We start from the raw sequence: 16,049 nt of genomic DNA, 5'->3' as shown, positions 1-16,049 counted from the left end.
TTTTCAGCTATTTTATTTGATGATTTGATTCCTTGTGGCATCGTTATAGGCAAAAGAATATCTTTTTATTGTTGAATAATTTCATCCATTTATCCACATCCGTTTAATCACGTCATAATCAGGCGTTCGGACCACAAAAAGCCGATTCGTATCGTTCGTGCTGTTCTAACGTCCGGGAGATGAAGCTGACACCCCGGTTAACCGGATTTTTGCACCATTTCTTGTTCCCGAGATAGTGCGTGAGGTCGCGTATTTCGTCTGAAACTGAAAATTCAGAAAATACGCATAGAGTTCGGTCGTGCATTACTGCTGCAGAGCGCTGAAAAGTTCCTAAGCGCTTCCGTGTACCGTTTGTGCTGCTGAAAGTTTCCCGGGTCCGCAGCAATGAAGAATTCCGGAAAACGCGCTTCGCAACGAAAATCATAGCTCTCTTGTCTGTGGGGCGGCATCGCGGAAACGTCACAAGGAAACCCAAACGTATGTGTGTAGCGGTCTCCCAGTACCTACAGAAGCAATATCATTTAAGCGCATTTAGTTGTGTCTCCAACCAGAAGCATCGATTCACAAGAATCGCCTTTAAACCTTTTCCTGGTCTCAGTTGGTTCCGCACTGAAGTATCGTAGATGTCTGGTACGGCAGTAGCACCAGCGAAGCCAACGAAGCAAAACAGTAGTAAGGAAAGAAGAAGCTTTAGTTGCTCTTGGTAATCGTATTTACTACGTAGAGAAACCTCAAGAACATCGAGGTGCAGCTTTGAAAGTCTGTTGCGTCGGTCCCGTGATCTACTGTGTTTCATTGGTTCGGTTCTTCCTGTTTCGCCAGCATCTAGTGCGCGGTATATTGGTGCCGTGTCATCAACATGCACCAGCGCTCCGTTTTTGGTTCTTTTTTTTCGTCCCGCTCCCTGTTATAAGAATGATTCCCCCGCTACCGCGCACACATTCCGTCGATCAGATGACAGTTGTTAATTTTTCTGTTTTTATTTTTCCTTTCCTTGCAAAAGGTGCAACAGCTATGCGGTGAACTCCAGACGACACGGCTTTGATCGTACAGTGTGGAGAGCACCACCAGAGCACGGTGAATTAAAACTGAACGGCGAATCCATCCGCTCATCTCTTCACTCCCTCGCGTGCGTGATTGTTGTGTGTTCTTATTTGTAACAAGGTGATTCAAGCGAAGAAAAAGTGTGTTCGTGTGTGAAATGACCGGTGCCAAGAACGGTTGCTTGTGAGGAATTTCGGCAATACCACCGTCTCACTTTTATATCGGTGTCTCGTGTCTGCTCACACAGCGCACTGCATCAGCATATAGCCCTGCCAGAAAGCTCACGGCAAACATCGTATGCTTTGTGTGTTGTTATCACGGCTTCTTACAACAACAAACGGCATACTCCTACATCAACCATCTGCGGTGTGTGGTTCCTTCCGCGCACCGTTTTCGCTGACTGCCATCGACTTCTTCCTGTGCTGCGGTTAGGTCGCGCTTGGCCATCGGTAACGGCGAATCTCTCGGCGGCAGTTCTCATACCAAAAGATATCTTAAAGATTGTGCATCATTTGAGAGAGTGATAAGGGTGTGCGTGTGTCCGGGCAGTAGGATTCTCTGTTGCAGAAGTTGCTGTTGGTAAACGAAAACATCCAGGATGTCTCTCAGCCAAACGTCGGTGGTAAGTTAAATTTAAATTGTATTTGTAGGAGCAACAAACTGTGTGCTGGTTTCATGCACCGATAATGAGATGACACAGAATTCGATACATTGTTTTATGCTTTACAAGTGCTAATGTATACATTGCGGATGATAAGATGATAACAAGTTGATGTCGAGACAATGCTCCGTTGTTCCATATGGTGCCAAGCAAAGATTGCCAGGAGAAAATCGACTGAGCAAGATGAAAAAAAAAAATGAGAGAAAAGAGAGTTTCACAGCAGGTTGCTAATAGCAACATGCGGCAGGACTGCGAGTATGGAAACATATGGTAGTGCAGTTTTTATTAACTATACAAGTAATATATAAAAGAATTCAAATTATACTCTCTCAAATACGATAATGTATACACAGAGGCACTTTGTGTGCTATACGTGTTTCTAATAGAAGTATATTTACCCAAGTTCATGAGTGATTTGTGGGCATTAAACTACAACTTGTGTTAAATTGTAACCCTGATGAGTAATGAAAAAGTGGTAAACTGTTTTCACTATCTTTTTTATCAAGTTTCGTGTTAAAATGTTGCATACCGGTTGACACACTGACGAATTGTGTGGGATTCCCCGATGCCATTTGCCGATAAAAAGTTTAACAAACGCAAACATACATATCATACAGAGGAACAACACCGTTGCATTAGTGGGGGAAACTTTTCCCATCGGCATTTCTTTTAAAAACTAATTTAAAATCTAATTAAATGAAAATATTGTTTATTTAACTAAATATGTTTATCTGTGTCTGTACGTTTACTTACAGCTCAAAGTATACACCACCGTCATTGACGATGTCATTGCCGGTGTGCGTGATGCCTTTCTCGATGAGGGTGTGGATGAACAGGTGCTGCAAGAGATGAAGCAAGTATGGACTACCAAACTGTTGGCCTGCAAAGCTATCGAATCCACCCCCGAATCACAGGATCAACAGAACGCTTCTACGGTATCGAACAAGGTGAAGCTCCTGAACAAGTGTTTTGCTACGGAACGACCTGTGAATAATGTATACATTTTATTCTCTTTTTTTTAAATTATCTGCACCGCTGCTCATTCCAAAACGCACATCAGTCTGCATCACACGCGAAGGTATGCATAAGCAACAAAACGATAATTTTATTTTAGTTGCTCTTACTAAATTAATTTTTGCATAATTATTTTTAGACAAATGGTACGAAGAAATCCAAAGCCGCCAGCGCAGCCGCTTCCGCTGCTGCCGCATCCAATAATCAGCAGGAGAATGGAAAGCCAAACAACAACACAAAGGCCAATCCGGAGCTGAAAAATGCGAACGTACCATCCTTAGTTCCTACCGGAAATGCACAGCCAACGGGTGCTGCGAATCAAAACAGCGCGGGCAGTACGACCACCGTTTCCAACAGTACGACATCCTCGACACCGCAGCAGCAGCAGCAACAGCAAAACGCTTCGCCGGCTGCCGTCGTTTCTGCTCTCGATCCGGACAAGCAGGTCGCTATCCAGATAACGCTACCAGCACAGCCGAACGTGCCCAATAGCCAGCCGAGAGTGCTCACGATTCAGGTGCCTGCTTCGGCGCTGCAAGAAAATCAACTGCATCAAGTGCTGACCAGTCCGATAATTTCCTCCATCATGCCACTCCCACCGCACATTGCATCGAACGTGTTGCAGCAGCATGTGAATAATTATTTGCAGAATCTTAATCTAAGTAAGTTTATTTGCTTGTGAGAGTGCTCAGTTGAGCGCGAATGCTTATTAAATACGATAAGGTGAAGGGAGAACAGTTCTGTTTACAGACAGACAAATCGCCCGGGCCTTACGAATTGATTAATTTCCGTTCCTTATACTTTTAGATACAGTACCGATACAGAAGCAACTGGACGGAGCCTGTGACGACGATGTATTGATGGACGGAGAAGCAGAGGTGGACGTTGCTGCCATAAACTACCAACTTGTGGAACTACCGCCCAGGGAACACCTGGATCGGTATCGGCTCGATCGGCAGCTGATAACTGCACTTGTAGCAGCTGGTACAAAATCTGCCACCTCGAAGGATGATACCAAACCGACCGCTTCAAGCAGTAGTAGTAGTAGCAGTGGTGGCATTAATGGATCGCGGTCAAAGTCAACAGCGATTGCTAGAACGTCGCGCCGTCGACCTTTGAAAGCGCTCCGTAAGCTGCGAGGGCTGGATGGGGTAGAGAAAGAAGAAGGTAAGTATTTTATATTAGTTGTGCTTAAAAAACACAAAACAATTTGGTTAATATCTCTGTTGTACCTTGTTTTCCCAGCTGGGGCCGCTTCGTTCCATATCTGCAGCAGCCTTCAGTTGGACGGTGCCGTAGACACCTCCGACGAAGAAGGAAGTGACATCAGTGACGACAACATTGTCGACGACGACGACGAAGACTTGGATAAGGAGGAAGAGGATGATTTGGAAGCAGAAGGTGGTGCCGAGGAGGAACCGCTTAATAGCGAAGACGATGTAACAGACGAAGATGCGTCCGACCTGTTCGATACGGATAATGTCGTCGTTTGTCAGTACGATAAGGTAAGTGAAGGTCCCTGTTCTGTACTTGCCCGGTACTTGCACGCGCATAGCATCGTAATTTTGCCTGTTTCTCACATTTTAGATCACGCGATCGCGTAACAAGTGGAAGTTTTATCTAAAGGACGGCATCATGCATATAGGCGGCAAAGATTATGTGTTTCAAAAATCGAACGGTGATGCAGAATGGTAAGCGCACGCATACTAAACAAAACAAAAATAAAATTAAGGGAAAAGGGGCGAAATTGTGCCTAGCAGTTGGATCTATCCGGTAATCCTTCGAGAAGTGTAGGGAGTGTTGATGATGGTAGATAGAAAAAGAAAACGACAATGATGGGAAGAAACGGCGTTGTCATGGCGATGCTGGAAATGTCGTTGCATAATCCAGCACCAGAATTGTAGAATTATCAACGAGTTTTTAGACTAATTACCAAGTAAATTGTGCTCGATGTGGGGGGTTAAAAGAGACGAAAGGATGAAATCAGTAAATGCTTTTGAAACCCGAATTTCCACTGATTCGGATATCCTTCATATCTGTCTACGCTAATAAACCAAAATGGGGGTAAATTCTGACGAAAACTGCGACGATGATTTCATCACACGACACTCAACCACATCTTCTTCAAACTTGTTTCCAGTACCTTCTGTACTAAGTTTGATCAGTCACTCGTTTGGAAACGGACATCGGCTCAAAGGACGGTGCAAAGCAAGTTCTTCTAGACTTTTTCTTTTAAAATCTTCTCGCATTTAATTGACCAAGCTTTGACGTTGAAAACTACATTTGTTGCAACCGTGCCGAAGCGGTAACACCACACAAGTACCAAAATCGCTGTTCGATAATTACGTTCTCTTTGTCGGTAAATTTTGTTCAAGTCGTCTGAACTGAACCTAGGTGAAAGCCGGCTGAACAAACGGTGAAGCCCATTGGAATCGATGTGGTTGTATATTATCTAAATAAATAAAATAAAAAAACATCGCTCGCTAGAAGAGCATTTCGAGCAACAACACTAAACCTAAATTTTGTTTTTGTTTACGCTGATTTGTTCTCTGCGAACTCCGTATCCTATTTTGTGAGACTTTAAACTTGAACCGTAAAACAACACTCACCTTATCCATAAGAATCATGTAATAATACAAAAGGCGAAACAGGCAGATCGTCGAAATTATTATGGAACAACAACGTAGAAAACAAACTAATTTTAACGCGTGCTGGTACTGCATCAATCAAAGAACAATTCAGGGTAGTTTTCATTTTGTTATCGATATGTTTTTAAACCTTGCTTCCCTCTCGATGTTTTCGCCTGTTCAATACCCGTTTGCACACCTTTTGTAGAGTTATATCTTATCGACCTGCCCTTTCGTTTCTATTCTTTTGCGTTTCCGGCACGTGGTGCAAAATTTGTCCGATAGAAGTGTAGAGTTATGTTTAAGAACAAGGTGAACCTAGCGTACGTAAGACTATCTGTAGACTTGTGGTGGAAATGCTTGTTTTTATTGTAATGGAATAAGTTGACAAGTGGTACGTAGTGCAAAATAAAAATGACAAAAACTAGTTCAGCCAAATGTTTGTTCTGCATAAATACGCTGTAAAAATGGCGCACCGTAGTGTGTTCACTTCATATACGGCCCTTGATGAATTGCCGTAGTTTTGTAAGAGAAAGAAATGTGTGTTTGTTGCTCCTTTTTTGTTTGATAGACAATACAAACCTTCGTCGATTACCTTGTTAGTATACTTTAAAGCAATGCAAAATAACGAGGTAATCTTAGTACTTAAGAATTAGCATAAAATAGATTCTCTGACCTTTTTTTAAATTAATAGAAACCTATTAAAAGGTTTTTCTCGGGTTAAATTTTAGTTGCGACTGCGGTTATCAACATCGTATGAAGTTGCTTCTACTCCACTCCAGTAATAATTCAGTTAATAACTAATTTTTAATTCGAGCGAGCAACACAAAATAAAAGGCCTCAACCATGCCCCATTTCCCCTACAATCTGTCAAAGTAATGTCAATGTCCCGCTAGCTGTCAATTCACGCAGCGTTAGCATTACCTCTCGTACTCCAATGAAAAGCTTGTAAAATCACGGATTGTTTCGCAGTTTATATCATGTCGAAAAGATCATTTGCTGCCCTGGTTCCAGTAGCTAAATCGTAGATGAGCGCACTCCAGTGTTACTTAAGTGAGCAACTACACAGCGGACTGTACAAGTAGTTTCACAGCGCACGTCCGCCACAAGACGACGTGCTTTGCTATTCGTTTGGCTGGTGTGTGGATGTGAACAAGCTGGCGGGTTCATAACAAACAAGGGACATTTTCTTCCGTCGCCACCCCACAATGGACGGTCATATCAACATCGATCATCATCATCATCATCAGCTGAATGCAACGGCACAAGATGCAGCTGACGGGCGCGGCGCACGGAACCGCTGGCAGAAAATGCCCACAGACGCCACCAACAGCTCTCCACATCCGTCCTATGGGGTGAGCATTCCGATCGCACATTGTTTACCTATGTGCCAAAGGGTGTGCATGAGTCATGCTGTGAAGAAGTGGTACACACAGCCCAACTCGACACAAGGCACACCACCAACACCGCCGAGATAATACAACTGTCCCCTTCTTTCCCCGTTTGCTAGACTACCGATTCCATCCCGCAGGTGACAATACGCGATACTAGCAGCCGTGGAAGAGCTGGTACATCCGCTGGTGGTCCAACGGGGAACTCCGCCCGCCAAAGGCAACAGCAACAGCAGGAGCAGGAACACGCGTTAAACGAAGAAGAGGGACTGAAGTATGGTGCGCAGCATGTGATAAAACTGTTCGTTCCGGTAACCCTGTGCATGATGGTCGTTGTGGCCACGATTAGCTCCATCAACTTTTATACTATTAAGGACGTGTATCTGTAAGTACGGTGCCGCGCGAGAACCCGTTTTGCTTGTGGTACACTTTACGCGTCCCTCCACCCTTTTGCAGCGTGTACACACCTTTCCACGAGCTGACCGATGACACGGGCACCAAAATATGGAACGCACTGGCGAACTCGCTGATCCTGATGACGGTGATCGTAATCATGACCATCCTGCTGATCGTCCTGTACAAACACCGCTGCTACAAGGTCATCCACGGTTGGCTGATTCTGTCGTCCCTGTTGCTGCTGTTCCTGTTTAGTGGCCTTTACCTGTTTGAAATTTTGCGGGCGTACAACGTGCCGATGGATTGGTTTACGGCGGGACTGCTCGTTTGGAACTTTGGCGTGGTGGGCATGATTTCGATCCACTGGCAGGGCCCGTTGCGATTGCAGCAGGGCTATTTAATTTTTGTGGCCGCGCTGATGGCGCTGGTGTTTATCAAGTATCTTCCAGAATGGACAACGTGGGCAGTTCTAGCTGTGATATCAATTTGGGGTAAGCACTGCAGTTTAGCGTGTTGCGAATGTTTATCATCAGTTTGCCAAATAATTGAACGTTTGTTGCGTATTTACAGATCTGATTGCCGTACTTACCCCTAACGGACCTTTGCGTATCCTGGTTGAAACGGCACAGGAGCGAAACGAGCAGATTTTCCCTGCGCTTATCTATTCATGTGAGAGTTCATGTTTTGGTAGACTTTCTTTCCACCGTATGGGTGATTGCAATGTGTGTTCTTCGCTCTTTACAGCAACTATCATGTATTCCTACCTCGGCACACACACGGACCCGGACGGGCCGGCGCCTTTGACAGGCGAGCGGACTATTGGCACGGGGGGTGGTGGTGGAGGAAGTCGACCGGCGGCAGGTGGATATGGGGCAGTGAACAATCACGCCGTTCCGTCCACGCCGCAAACCGGAGCAACCGTAGAAGGTATGCCACTGGTTGCCATTCGCAATGATAGAACGCATGATTTACCCAGGGGTATATGATTTTACGATTTACTGCTTGCTATCTTTCATTTGCTGTGCTGTTTCCTTTCCTATTCTAACAAACTAATGCTATTCCTATTCGCCTACTAACAAGCAACCTGTTTCAAAGAACGGTGATGAATTGATAAAGCGATACACATACATTAACAGCAATCCGGGTGTGCGGTTCGTTTTCAGATCAAACAGCTGGTTTCACACCGGATTGGGCTGCATCGGCTAACCAAAGAGTTACACGGCGGCAAATTGAAGTGCAGGCGAACATCGCCAACAATCCGTCCCGGCCCGAGTATCGCACGGTCACCGCAGAGGCAAATCGGGGTGGAACCGTTCAGCAACCGGGTGCTGCCGCCATCTACGACCAGGCGGAAGAGCGTAAGAATGCTTGATTTCGAAACGTTAAAAGGAGATGATTTCATACTAAATTTACCCTTCGGCAGGAGGCATTAAACTCGGCCTAGGAGACTTTATCTTCTATTCCGTGCTGGTGGGCAAGGCATCGAGCTACGGAGACTGGAACACGACGATTGCATGCTTTGTGGCAATCCTGGTGGTATGTTGTACATGTTTTCACCTTTAATCGTTTTTTTTTCTTAAGCTGACGCTCCGTACGTTTTGTGTTTCTTTTCTACTCTCCAAAGGGTCTTTGTCTTACGCTGCTACTGCTGGCTATCTTTCGCAAAGCGCTGCCGGCCCTGCCGATCTCTATATTCTTCGGACTTATCTTCTGCTTCGTGACCAGCGTTATCGTGAAACCGTTCACGGAAGCACTAACGCTGGAACAGGTGTTTATTTAGTTAATTGCAGCAGCAGCAGCAGCAGCGTTGGCCAGCAGGGCCACCAATTTCCACAGAGACCGGCGCGGCTAGATGGATGAAGAACCCAAATGGAAATGTGTTCCATCCACAAGCTGTGTTTTCCAGCATATCTCTAGCTCGTTTATTTATATCATCAGCGTATTTTAATGTGTATTTCGAGAGACAGGAACGCTACCGACACACTACTAACAACGGAGGCAACAACTGACACAGTGTAGGGCGAGAAACAGTCGGCCCTGAGGAGCCGACAAGTTTGAAACAATTGGAAATAGCAGACTTATTATGCGTTGCTTACATTTTATCATTGTGCAATTGTGTATTCCGTGCATCAGTACATACGTAAGTGTTCGTATGATAGATAAATGTTGTCACCTGTTGTATCCTGAATATGTGTGGCATAATTCCGGTGTGATCCGTGTCACTGGCAGAAGCGGTAAATCCCTTTTTTCAATCGCTGTGCAAGTGGGGATAAACTGTTTTGCATTTCTTTCAAGCTCGAACTCGGTGTACTAACGTCGCTCCAGGTCGTCCAGGTAGTCTAGGTGTACTTACCGAGTCAAGTTCAGTGGCAGGAGTTTTTGGAATTGCACAGGAGCGACTTGACTGCATAGATGAAATTTGTACCATTTTAAAGCGCGGGATGTAATATCGTTATGCTATTTCTTTTCTTTACATAATATACAAACCATAAAAACAATAATACCCTATCGCTGCTGCCTCGTCCTTTGTGTTTGTTTCGCCAACATTACATTTTTCTGCATGTATCTGCAGGGCTTTTGGAAGACTTTTTTAATTGACCATCCATTTTGGAGGTTTGGTCAGTTGCGTTTGGTAGTGTATTGATTTAGTGTATTGTTCAATAATTCGTCTACTCTGTTGTACTGCCGGTCCATGTTCGTCCTCGATTGAATGCTACTGCAAATGAATCCTTTCCCATTTCATTCCTTTCCTTCGTTCGTCTTGATTTAATGATTGAGGAAGAACCATCGATTTTTCATTTTTCAGATGTAAATGTATTTTATGATTATTGATTACGAATACAAACATACACCGTTTCAAATCATTCTATTCATCCTGGTCAAAAAGGTAATTAAGAATACGAAGAAAATGAAAAAAACTCATTCTATCTTCACTCCTGTTTGCAAATATTCAGTATCGTCCTTTACGTCCATTGTCGTTACGATCGTTTTTTCGATCTCTGCTGCGAGATCGGCGACGATCACGGGAACGATCACGGCCACCTCCAATACCACCACCACCACCTCCGCCGCCCCCACCACCGCCACCACCACGACGAGGCGACCGCGACCGGGACCGGGAGCGTCCGCGACGCCTGGAGTACAGATAGCGCCGTAACTCGCGAGAAATCGGTTTGAGATGCATGAAGTTACAGAATCCGGAACGCGTACATTCACCCATCTCGTACTGTCTACAGCACGCCTCGCGGAAATCGGTAACCGGCGACAGTTCCGAGTAGACCGGCCTTCCGCCGAACCAGCGATTGTTTAGATCCTTGGCCGCCCGCTCAGCGTCCTCCTCGCGGCGAAACTTTATGTACACGTTGCCCACCAAATGATCACCCAAATTGTCGCACACGTTCATCTCCTCGATTTCGCCGTACTTGTCCTCACACTCGACGAACACGTCCTCGAAAAAATTGTCATAATGCTCCTGCATTTCTTCGTCCGACACGTTCGCTACCAGATGGCTACCGTCCGCCGATTTGGCCGAGTTCTGCGGGTTCACGTACAAGTTCTGCAGCAGGCAGGTTTGCGAGAAGGTCGGCTTGTTGTGGATGCGCGAGCAACGGTCCCCATGTCGGCAGGCACCGATTTTAAAGTAGAACGAGCAGTTGACCCTGCACAAAAAAGCAAAATTGTCCGTGTAGTTTATCGCAGCATATCGTTCACCAACACCACACTGCCCCTAATGGCGGCAAAGAAACAACAAACACCGACAAGCGCCGTACGGGGAGCATGCTTCGGCTCGAAACTAAATAAAACTACGATACTTACTTGTCTTTTTCGGTACCGAAAATAGAGGCCAAGTATTCTGCCATCGTTTCGCGTTACTTTTGGCCGTCGAAAGTACTTTCTACCGTAGAAATAGCGTTTAAAAGCGCACCAAACAAACCAAGCGAAGAAGATGCATACGAGGTTGTCTTTTTCTTCCAAACTGAAAGATGGCGAATGTGACAGCTACGTCGCTGTCAAATGGGGGGAGGCGATGTTTCGAGCAATTTTCCAGAAATTCGACCAGTTCTCGAAAACACATCAGAATGAAAATTAATTTTATTTGTTCAAAAGTTTTTCGATAAAAAACAGGTAAATTGTTAGTAATATTAAAAATTACGAGACGATTAGCCACAAAAGTGCGTTTCTCTTTGACTATTCCGTTAATATCATTCTTTTCAAACCGAAATAAGAATCTTAATGATGTACAATTTCATGTTGGTGATCGGTTTTATTCTTATTTAAGTGACATACTTACAGAAATTAGTATTACAATGTAATTGGTTTAATTGTGAAATTTATGATACGGTTATTTTATTTCATATAACCCGATGACAACCCGAAATGTGAAAAATGTTGTTTGGGTAATGTTTTTCTTCGTGTTTGACTGTTTCCATGGTTCGCAACAAGAGAGAAAACAAAGAAAACCCCCCCTGAAAGTGCTGCAGGTGGTGGGGTGCGTTCCCGTCTCTGTGTGCGTGTGTGCGGTCTTATTTTCGTTTCGCGAATTCGCATATCGATCGCGTATGATCGGCTGCCGTATGATGGCCCTTCATCATCGGTACCGGCACTTCTGTTCGTCGTAAAGCTCTCCCCCATGGGGAGAGGGAAACTCCGTACCAACCGACAGCATCCACCACCGCCACTGTCGCTGCATCAACAACGCGCTGGGGGATGCAGCTTGTACAACATAGCCAACAACAGCAGCAACAGCACCACCGGTCGGTTAGCGGTAGTAGTACCCTCTTCGGCCTAGGTGAAATAAAAGTTGCCCCTTCGCTGGAAACCACTTTCAGTCCGTTTTATGCAATAGAGGCGTTCGGTGGTTGGAGCGCATGGGTCACGCGCGTATCGGAGTGCGATTCGAGTAGCAAATCTTAATTTCCTGGTGCGCTCCATCGATCCAGGGTATCGAGGGGGTTGGTTTTCCATCATAGTGTTTCCGTTTTTCTTGCCTCCAGAGTGGGCGAATGTCCTTCCACCTACAGCGGGTGGATATGAGTGTGCTGTGCTAGTGTGCTTGTGTGCATGTATTAGTGCTTATCCTGCTGTGGTGTTGTTCTGTGCTGTGGCTGTATAGCGAAAGTGAGAGTTTCGCTAAAATTGGGTCGAGCGGAATAAAAGCAAAACGGAGGGGGGAACGGAACATCATTTTCCCTTTCGGTATGTTCTAGGCTCTATTAGCATGGCAAAATAAATGATAACAAGAAGGTGATCCTTGATACAACAACAAGTGTGGATACGAAAGAAAGATAATTGGAGAAAAAAAGGGAAGGGGTTCGCTTTGATTTTCGCTGTGTTTCACGCTTCCGGATCAAACGGCAAGGTGCTGGATGACCAACAAATGATAATTTCGTTTCGCTAAAGTTCGTTTCTCAACACACACGCACAACAAAATGTCACCTATGCCACCGGTGCACGAGGATATGGAAATGCGGCAGTGTAGTGAAATCAATAAACGTGAGCCTTGGAGGCGGAAAGGCGAAGCGTGCGGTGGTTGGCCGAACGGTCCTGCCATCTCAAGGCTCGAACGTTGGGCTTCGCCGGTCGCGACGGTGGGTCTGCTGTGGTTAGCCGTCGGTTGCACGCTTGCGGTTGCGAGCTCCGTGCACGATGGTCACTGCAAACATCAACATCCGAAGGCGCATGAGGTGAGTTTGGCTACATCTATAAGTATTCAACAAAATATGAGTTCGGTCAAAACTATGGAGAGTCTGCAGGAAGATAGGTTTTTGCAACCCAGATCGGTGTCGGTTCGATGCTGGGGAAGTAAATGCATCACCGTCGTAAACGTATCACCCGCGAACTGGACTCATTGCCGGATGTTGACAATAAATATGATCATAATGATGGCAGTTTAACACTGGTAATTGTGGAGAAGATAGTCGTAGTATCTGGTGGGAGGGAAATAATCGTAATCTGCAACAACGTAGCTCCCTTGGGAAATATCCCTATTTTTTTATCGGTAATAGTAATTCATATATAAAAAAGGATATAAATAGAAGTTTAATATTGGGTCAACTTGAACATGTAATGACTTATTTTTGACGAAGACTTTTATATTTTGCAATACAAAATCTGTATTTTGTCAATAAGGCGTCTAGCCGTCCTACTAGAAATATTAATAAATAATGTTTTTATTTTCTGCCTTAAGGCATAGCCTTAACTAAACTATTACCTTCCTCTTCCACTGCCTAATTGCAAATATACTAGCATAATTGTACCACCTCAGTATCCAAACATATCTACAGAGAAGTTCCAAGTAATGAAAGCACGGTGGGGATTGTCTAAGGACAGCAAGTAGCCCCCAAGCATGATAATAGAATAGGTCGTTGCAAAGAAGAAAACCAAAGCCACTGAAAACATATGCAGAGAATCGTCATGCACTATTGTTACACGAAATTTCTAGAGCCTTAAGTGCAACGCGCAGCAGGACACAGACACCCTTCAAGTTTTGGCCCAAACATTTGAGGCTCACTAGCAGTTCAGATATTTACTCTCAAATTATTCAATTTTGGCGTATGTTGAAGTGTCTATCTGCAAACTATTTCCCCCTTATCGGAATGGAGTCTCAACAGGGTCCCCATTATAAGTCTTGTTTGGCCGTTAATTTCGAAAAAAATGTACTTCATGTTGATGTAGTCTTGAAAATGTTATTAGTAAAAAAATGAATTCGTTCTACACGTAATTTCATTTGAAAAAACCTCAACAACATAAAAGAGTCTTAATATGGTTTATCGAAAGGAATTCCGAAAACCAACATTTTACACAAAAATACAGCACTGGATTATTTAGATTAGGTATCCATAAAGAGCATAACTATCATAGAATGAAGGTGATGAATTCCTCACCGCTACTCGTTAATGGTTGCAACAGACTTCAACAATGTAGTAATTTACGACGTGCCACGCGTCTGAACGACTGCCGCACACATTGGTCACTGTGGAAATTATCATCATTATGCAGACAGAGCGATCACGAGTAATTTAAGATGATCGGTCTGACATGCAGTAAAGGGGGGGGGGGGGGGGGGGCTTAACTCGTTAAAGCAACACACACACACACAACTGCTGGTACGCCGAAGAGTAGTGACGAAAATTGTAATGAAAACGTTGATTAAATATGCGTTTTGTGCACCGATTTTTGTATGCCTTCATCACCCATCGCAATATTACGTGGTAATGCACATTCACCTCAGCCGGGCAACCTTACCGGTCAAAACCGACACACACATACTGGCCATGGATCAATCAATCCGGCGCGTCTATTGGTAGCTATTTCGTTACCAACCGTTTGCGTGCTTCGACTGGCCAAATGCAGACAGTTCCTTTCGGGCCTATTTTACCAGCGACTACCGCAAGGTTCGTTGAGCCTTTTGCTCTCTTACAACATGCCTCTAAATGTCGCGTCGAAATTCATGCTGTTTGACCATGCCTGAACCAACACATCGTTGTGTAGCCTGGGCGGCGTGATCGAGGTGGGTTTGGGTTTCTCATTCCTCCCCCCGGGGGTGGACGTGTTCGGTCGATCATCATCCGATGGTGCTGGTGGTAGGTAAATTTTCACGATCACTACCACCAGCAGCAACGTGGTTTACATGCTGTTGATTCGATTTAACCAAAATGGGGGAGCGGTTCGAGTGTGTGGAAATTGTTTCACGTTGGAAATAGCGCGTTCAAATTTCGCGCCATGATTGGGTAGCATGATGCGAGCTAAATAAATGTTTGCTTATGAGAAAGATGATAGCAAATTGATGAATACTAATCGAATGTTGCGGGCATAAGAAACAGAAATAGTATGTCAGTTCGATGGAAATGTTAGATAAAATATGAAACAGCGTTCAAAAATAGATAAATTTTGGAATGCAGGCTCTTCGGACGGAGGTCTAATCGACTGTCAATAAATAAGCATAATATCGGGAGAAGTTGTATGATCGATAGACCTATTTCTGCCTTAAGCTGTCGTTTTATTTTTAAAACGCATTTTCACAATTCAAATCGGATTGATATGCTTTCAAGTATGCTGCAGTAAAATAATAAGTTCTACCACAACCCAGCTTATTCGGCAAAATTGTGTTCTTAATAAAACCATCGATCGAACTTTGGATAAAGCTTCCATCATAATTTATCACACTCCGAAACAACCCCCTAAACGGGGCGCGATGATTGATTGTTTCTCTGGAGTTGATGCAAAATAATGGTCCGATCGTTGAACTTGTCATGATTGTGCTCGATCATTCCTCCATGCTAATGATCCTCGAGTACGTCAGCATCATACGGTGTCCGCCCGCGCAAACGCTATAACGAAATAAATATTGTTACTAATTTTCGCATCCTCCGCTAAGCTGCCCCTGTAGAAACTTGGCGGCACTTGGCCGTGGTGATGAATGGTGGTTCCGTCTTCTCCACTTTTCCGGCCAGAATCGTATTCGTACCCCGTTTTCCGTTCTGAAGCACACCTTGTAGTGTAGGAGGACGTAGGTCAATTGTTGTTGCCCAACCAGAGGAAGAAGTCCCATTGATGTGTCAACAATGAAATGTTGTCGAAAGTGGTTACAATCACACGGTTTCGCAATCGCGCACCGGTGAAATAATAAATAAATATTCACTACCACGTAGCGCACCCGGTACACGAAATATCCATTTGTCCCTAGAACTTGTTACCACCAAATTTTCCCGAAGGAAACGGGTGGGGGGGCGGAGGTGGTTAGCTTCTAACGATTGTGACCTTACTCGAATCGCCCACACACTCCCTTTTGCTGGGCTTGATGAAACGATTCTCACGCTCATGGTGGCGGTGTAATAGAACCTTTTCCACCTCTGTCGCCGTGGGACACGGAAATATGACAATGCGAAGCCCTGGATTGGGGCTGTTTAGTGTTCA

The 16,049-nt window shown here is 44.7% G+C and overlaps 4 protein-coding genes across 6 annotated transcripts in view; 3 read left to right on the top strand and 1 right to left on the bottom strand.

Annotated features, from left to right (window-relative positions):
* The first annotated feature begins 186 nt into the window (after nt 1-186).
* LOC118504496 (transcription initiation factor IIA subunit 1) lies at nt 187-5,784 on the top strand. Its single transcript, XM_036039019.1, has 8 exons — nt 187-477; nt 1,004-1,666; nt 2,461-2,652; nt 2,766-2,783; nt 2,859-3,381; nt 3,527-3,886; nt 3,965-4,224; nt 4,307-5,784. Exons 2-8 carry the CDS (start codon nt 1,643-1,645, stop codon nt 4,412-4,414), a joined length of 1,485 nt encoding a protein of 494 aa, XP_035894912.1. The 5' UTR covers nt 187-477; nt 1,004-1,642; the 3' UTR covers nt 4,415-5,784.
* Nucleotides 5,785-6,252: 468 nt separating this feature from the next.
* LOC118504489 (presenilin-2) lies at nt 6,253-9,641 on the top strand. Of its 2 annotated transcripts, none has more exons than XM_036039009.1 (8): nt 6,253-6,701; nt 6,857-7,122; nt 7,194-7,624; nt 7,704-7,802; nt 7,878-8,060; nt 8,297-8,491; nt 8,557-8,669; nt 8,758-9,641. In XM_036039009.1, the coding sequence occupies exons 1-8, from the start codon at nt 6,555-6,557 to the stop codon at nt 8,911-8,913; spliced, it is 1,590 nt and encodes a 529-aa protein (XP_035894902.1). In that variant the 5' UTR covers nt 6,253-6,554; the 3' UTR covers nt 8,914-9,641. The 2 variants fall into 2 exon arrangements, with proteins under 2 accessions (XP_035894902.1, XP_035894901.1); XM_036039008.1 differs by having other exon boundaries at nt 6,255-6,701; nt 7,878-8,111.
* Nucleotides 9,642-9,924: 283 nt separating this feature from the next.
* On the bottom strand, nt 9,925-11,124 carry LOC118504491 (splicing factor U2af 38 kDa subunit). Its single transcript, XM_036039010.1, has 2 exons — nt 10,950-11,124; nt 9,925-10,792 (listed from the first exon to the last, which is right to left on the bottom strand). Exons 1-2 carry the CDS (start codon nt 10,991-10,993, stop codon nt 10,084-10,086), a joined length of 753 nt encoding a protein of 250 aa, XP_035894903.1. The 5' UTR covers nt 10,994-11,124; the 3' UTR covers nt 9,925-10,083.
* A 441-nt stretch (nt 11,125-11,565) lies between these two features.
* Nucleotides 11,566-16,049, top strand: part of LOC118504487 (leishmanolysin-like peptidase) — a 29,278-nt gene continuing 24,794 nt past the window's right edge. Inside the window, exons 1-2 of one of the 2 annotated variants that reach the window (XM_036039006.1) lie at nt 11,566-11,887; nt 12,534-12,817. In XM_036039006.1, the coding sequence (XP_035894899.1) occupies nt 11,764-11,887; nt 12,534-12,817 (408 nt within the window). In that variant the 5' untranslated portion in view covers nt 11,566-11,763. Of the gene's footprint in view, nt 12,330-12,533; nt 12,818-16,049 lie in introns of both variants that reach the window. The other variant, XM_036039007.1, reaches the window with a different exon arrangement.

Source organism: Anopheles stephensi, chromosome 2 (assembly GCF_013141755.1).
Source record: "Anopheles stephensi strain Indian chromosome 2, UCI_ANSTEP_V1.0, whole genome shotgun sequence".
Lineage (NCBI taxonomy): Eukaryota > Metazoa > Arthropoda > Insecta > Diptera > Culicidae > Anopheles > Anopheles stephensi.
The sequence above is the reverse complement of the archived record's forward strand: the minus strand, read 5'-3'. Positions and strand labels throughout refer to the sequence as shown.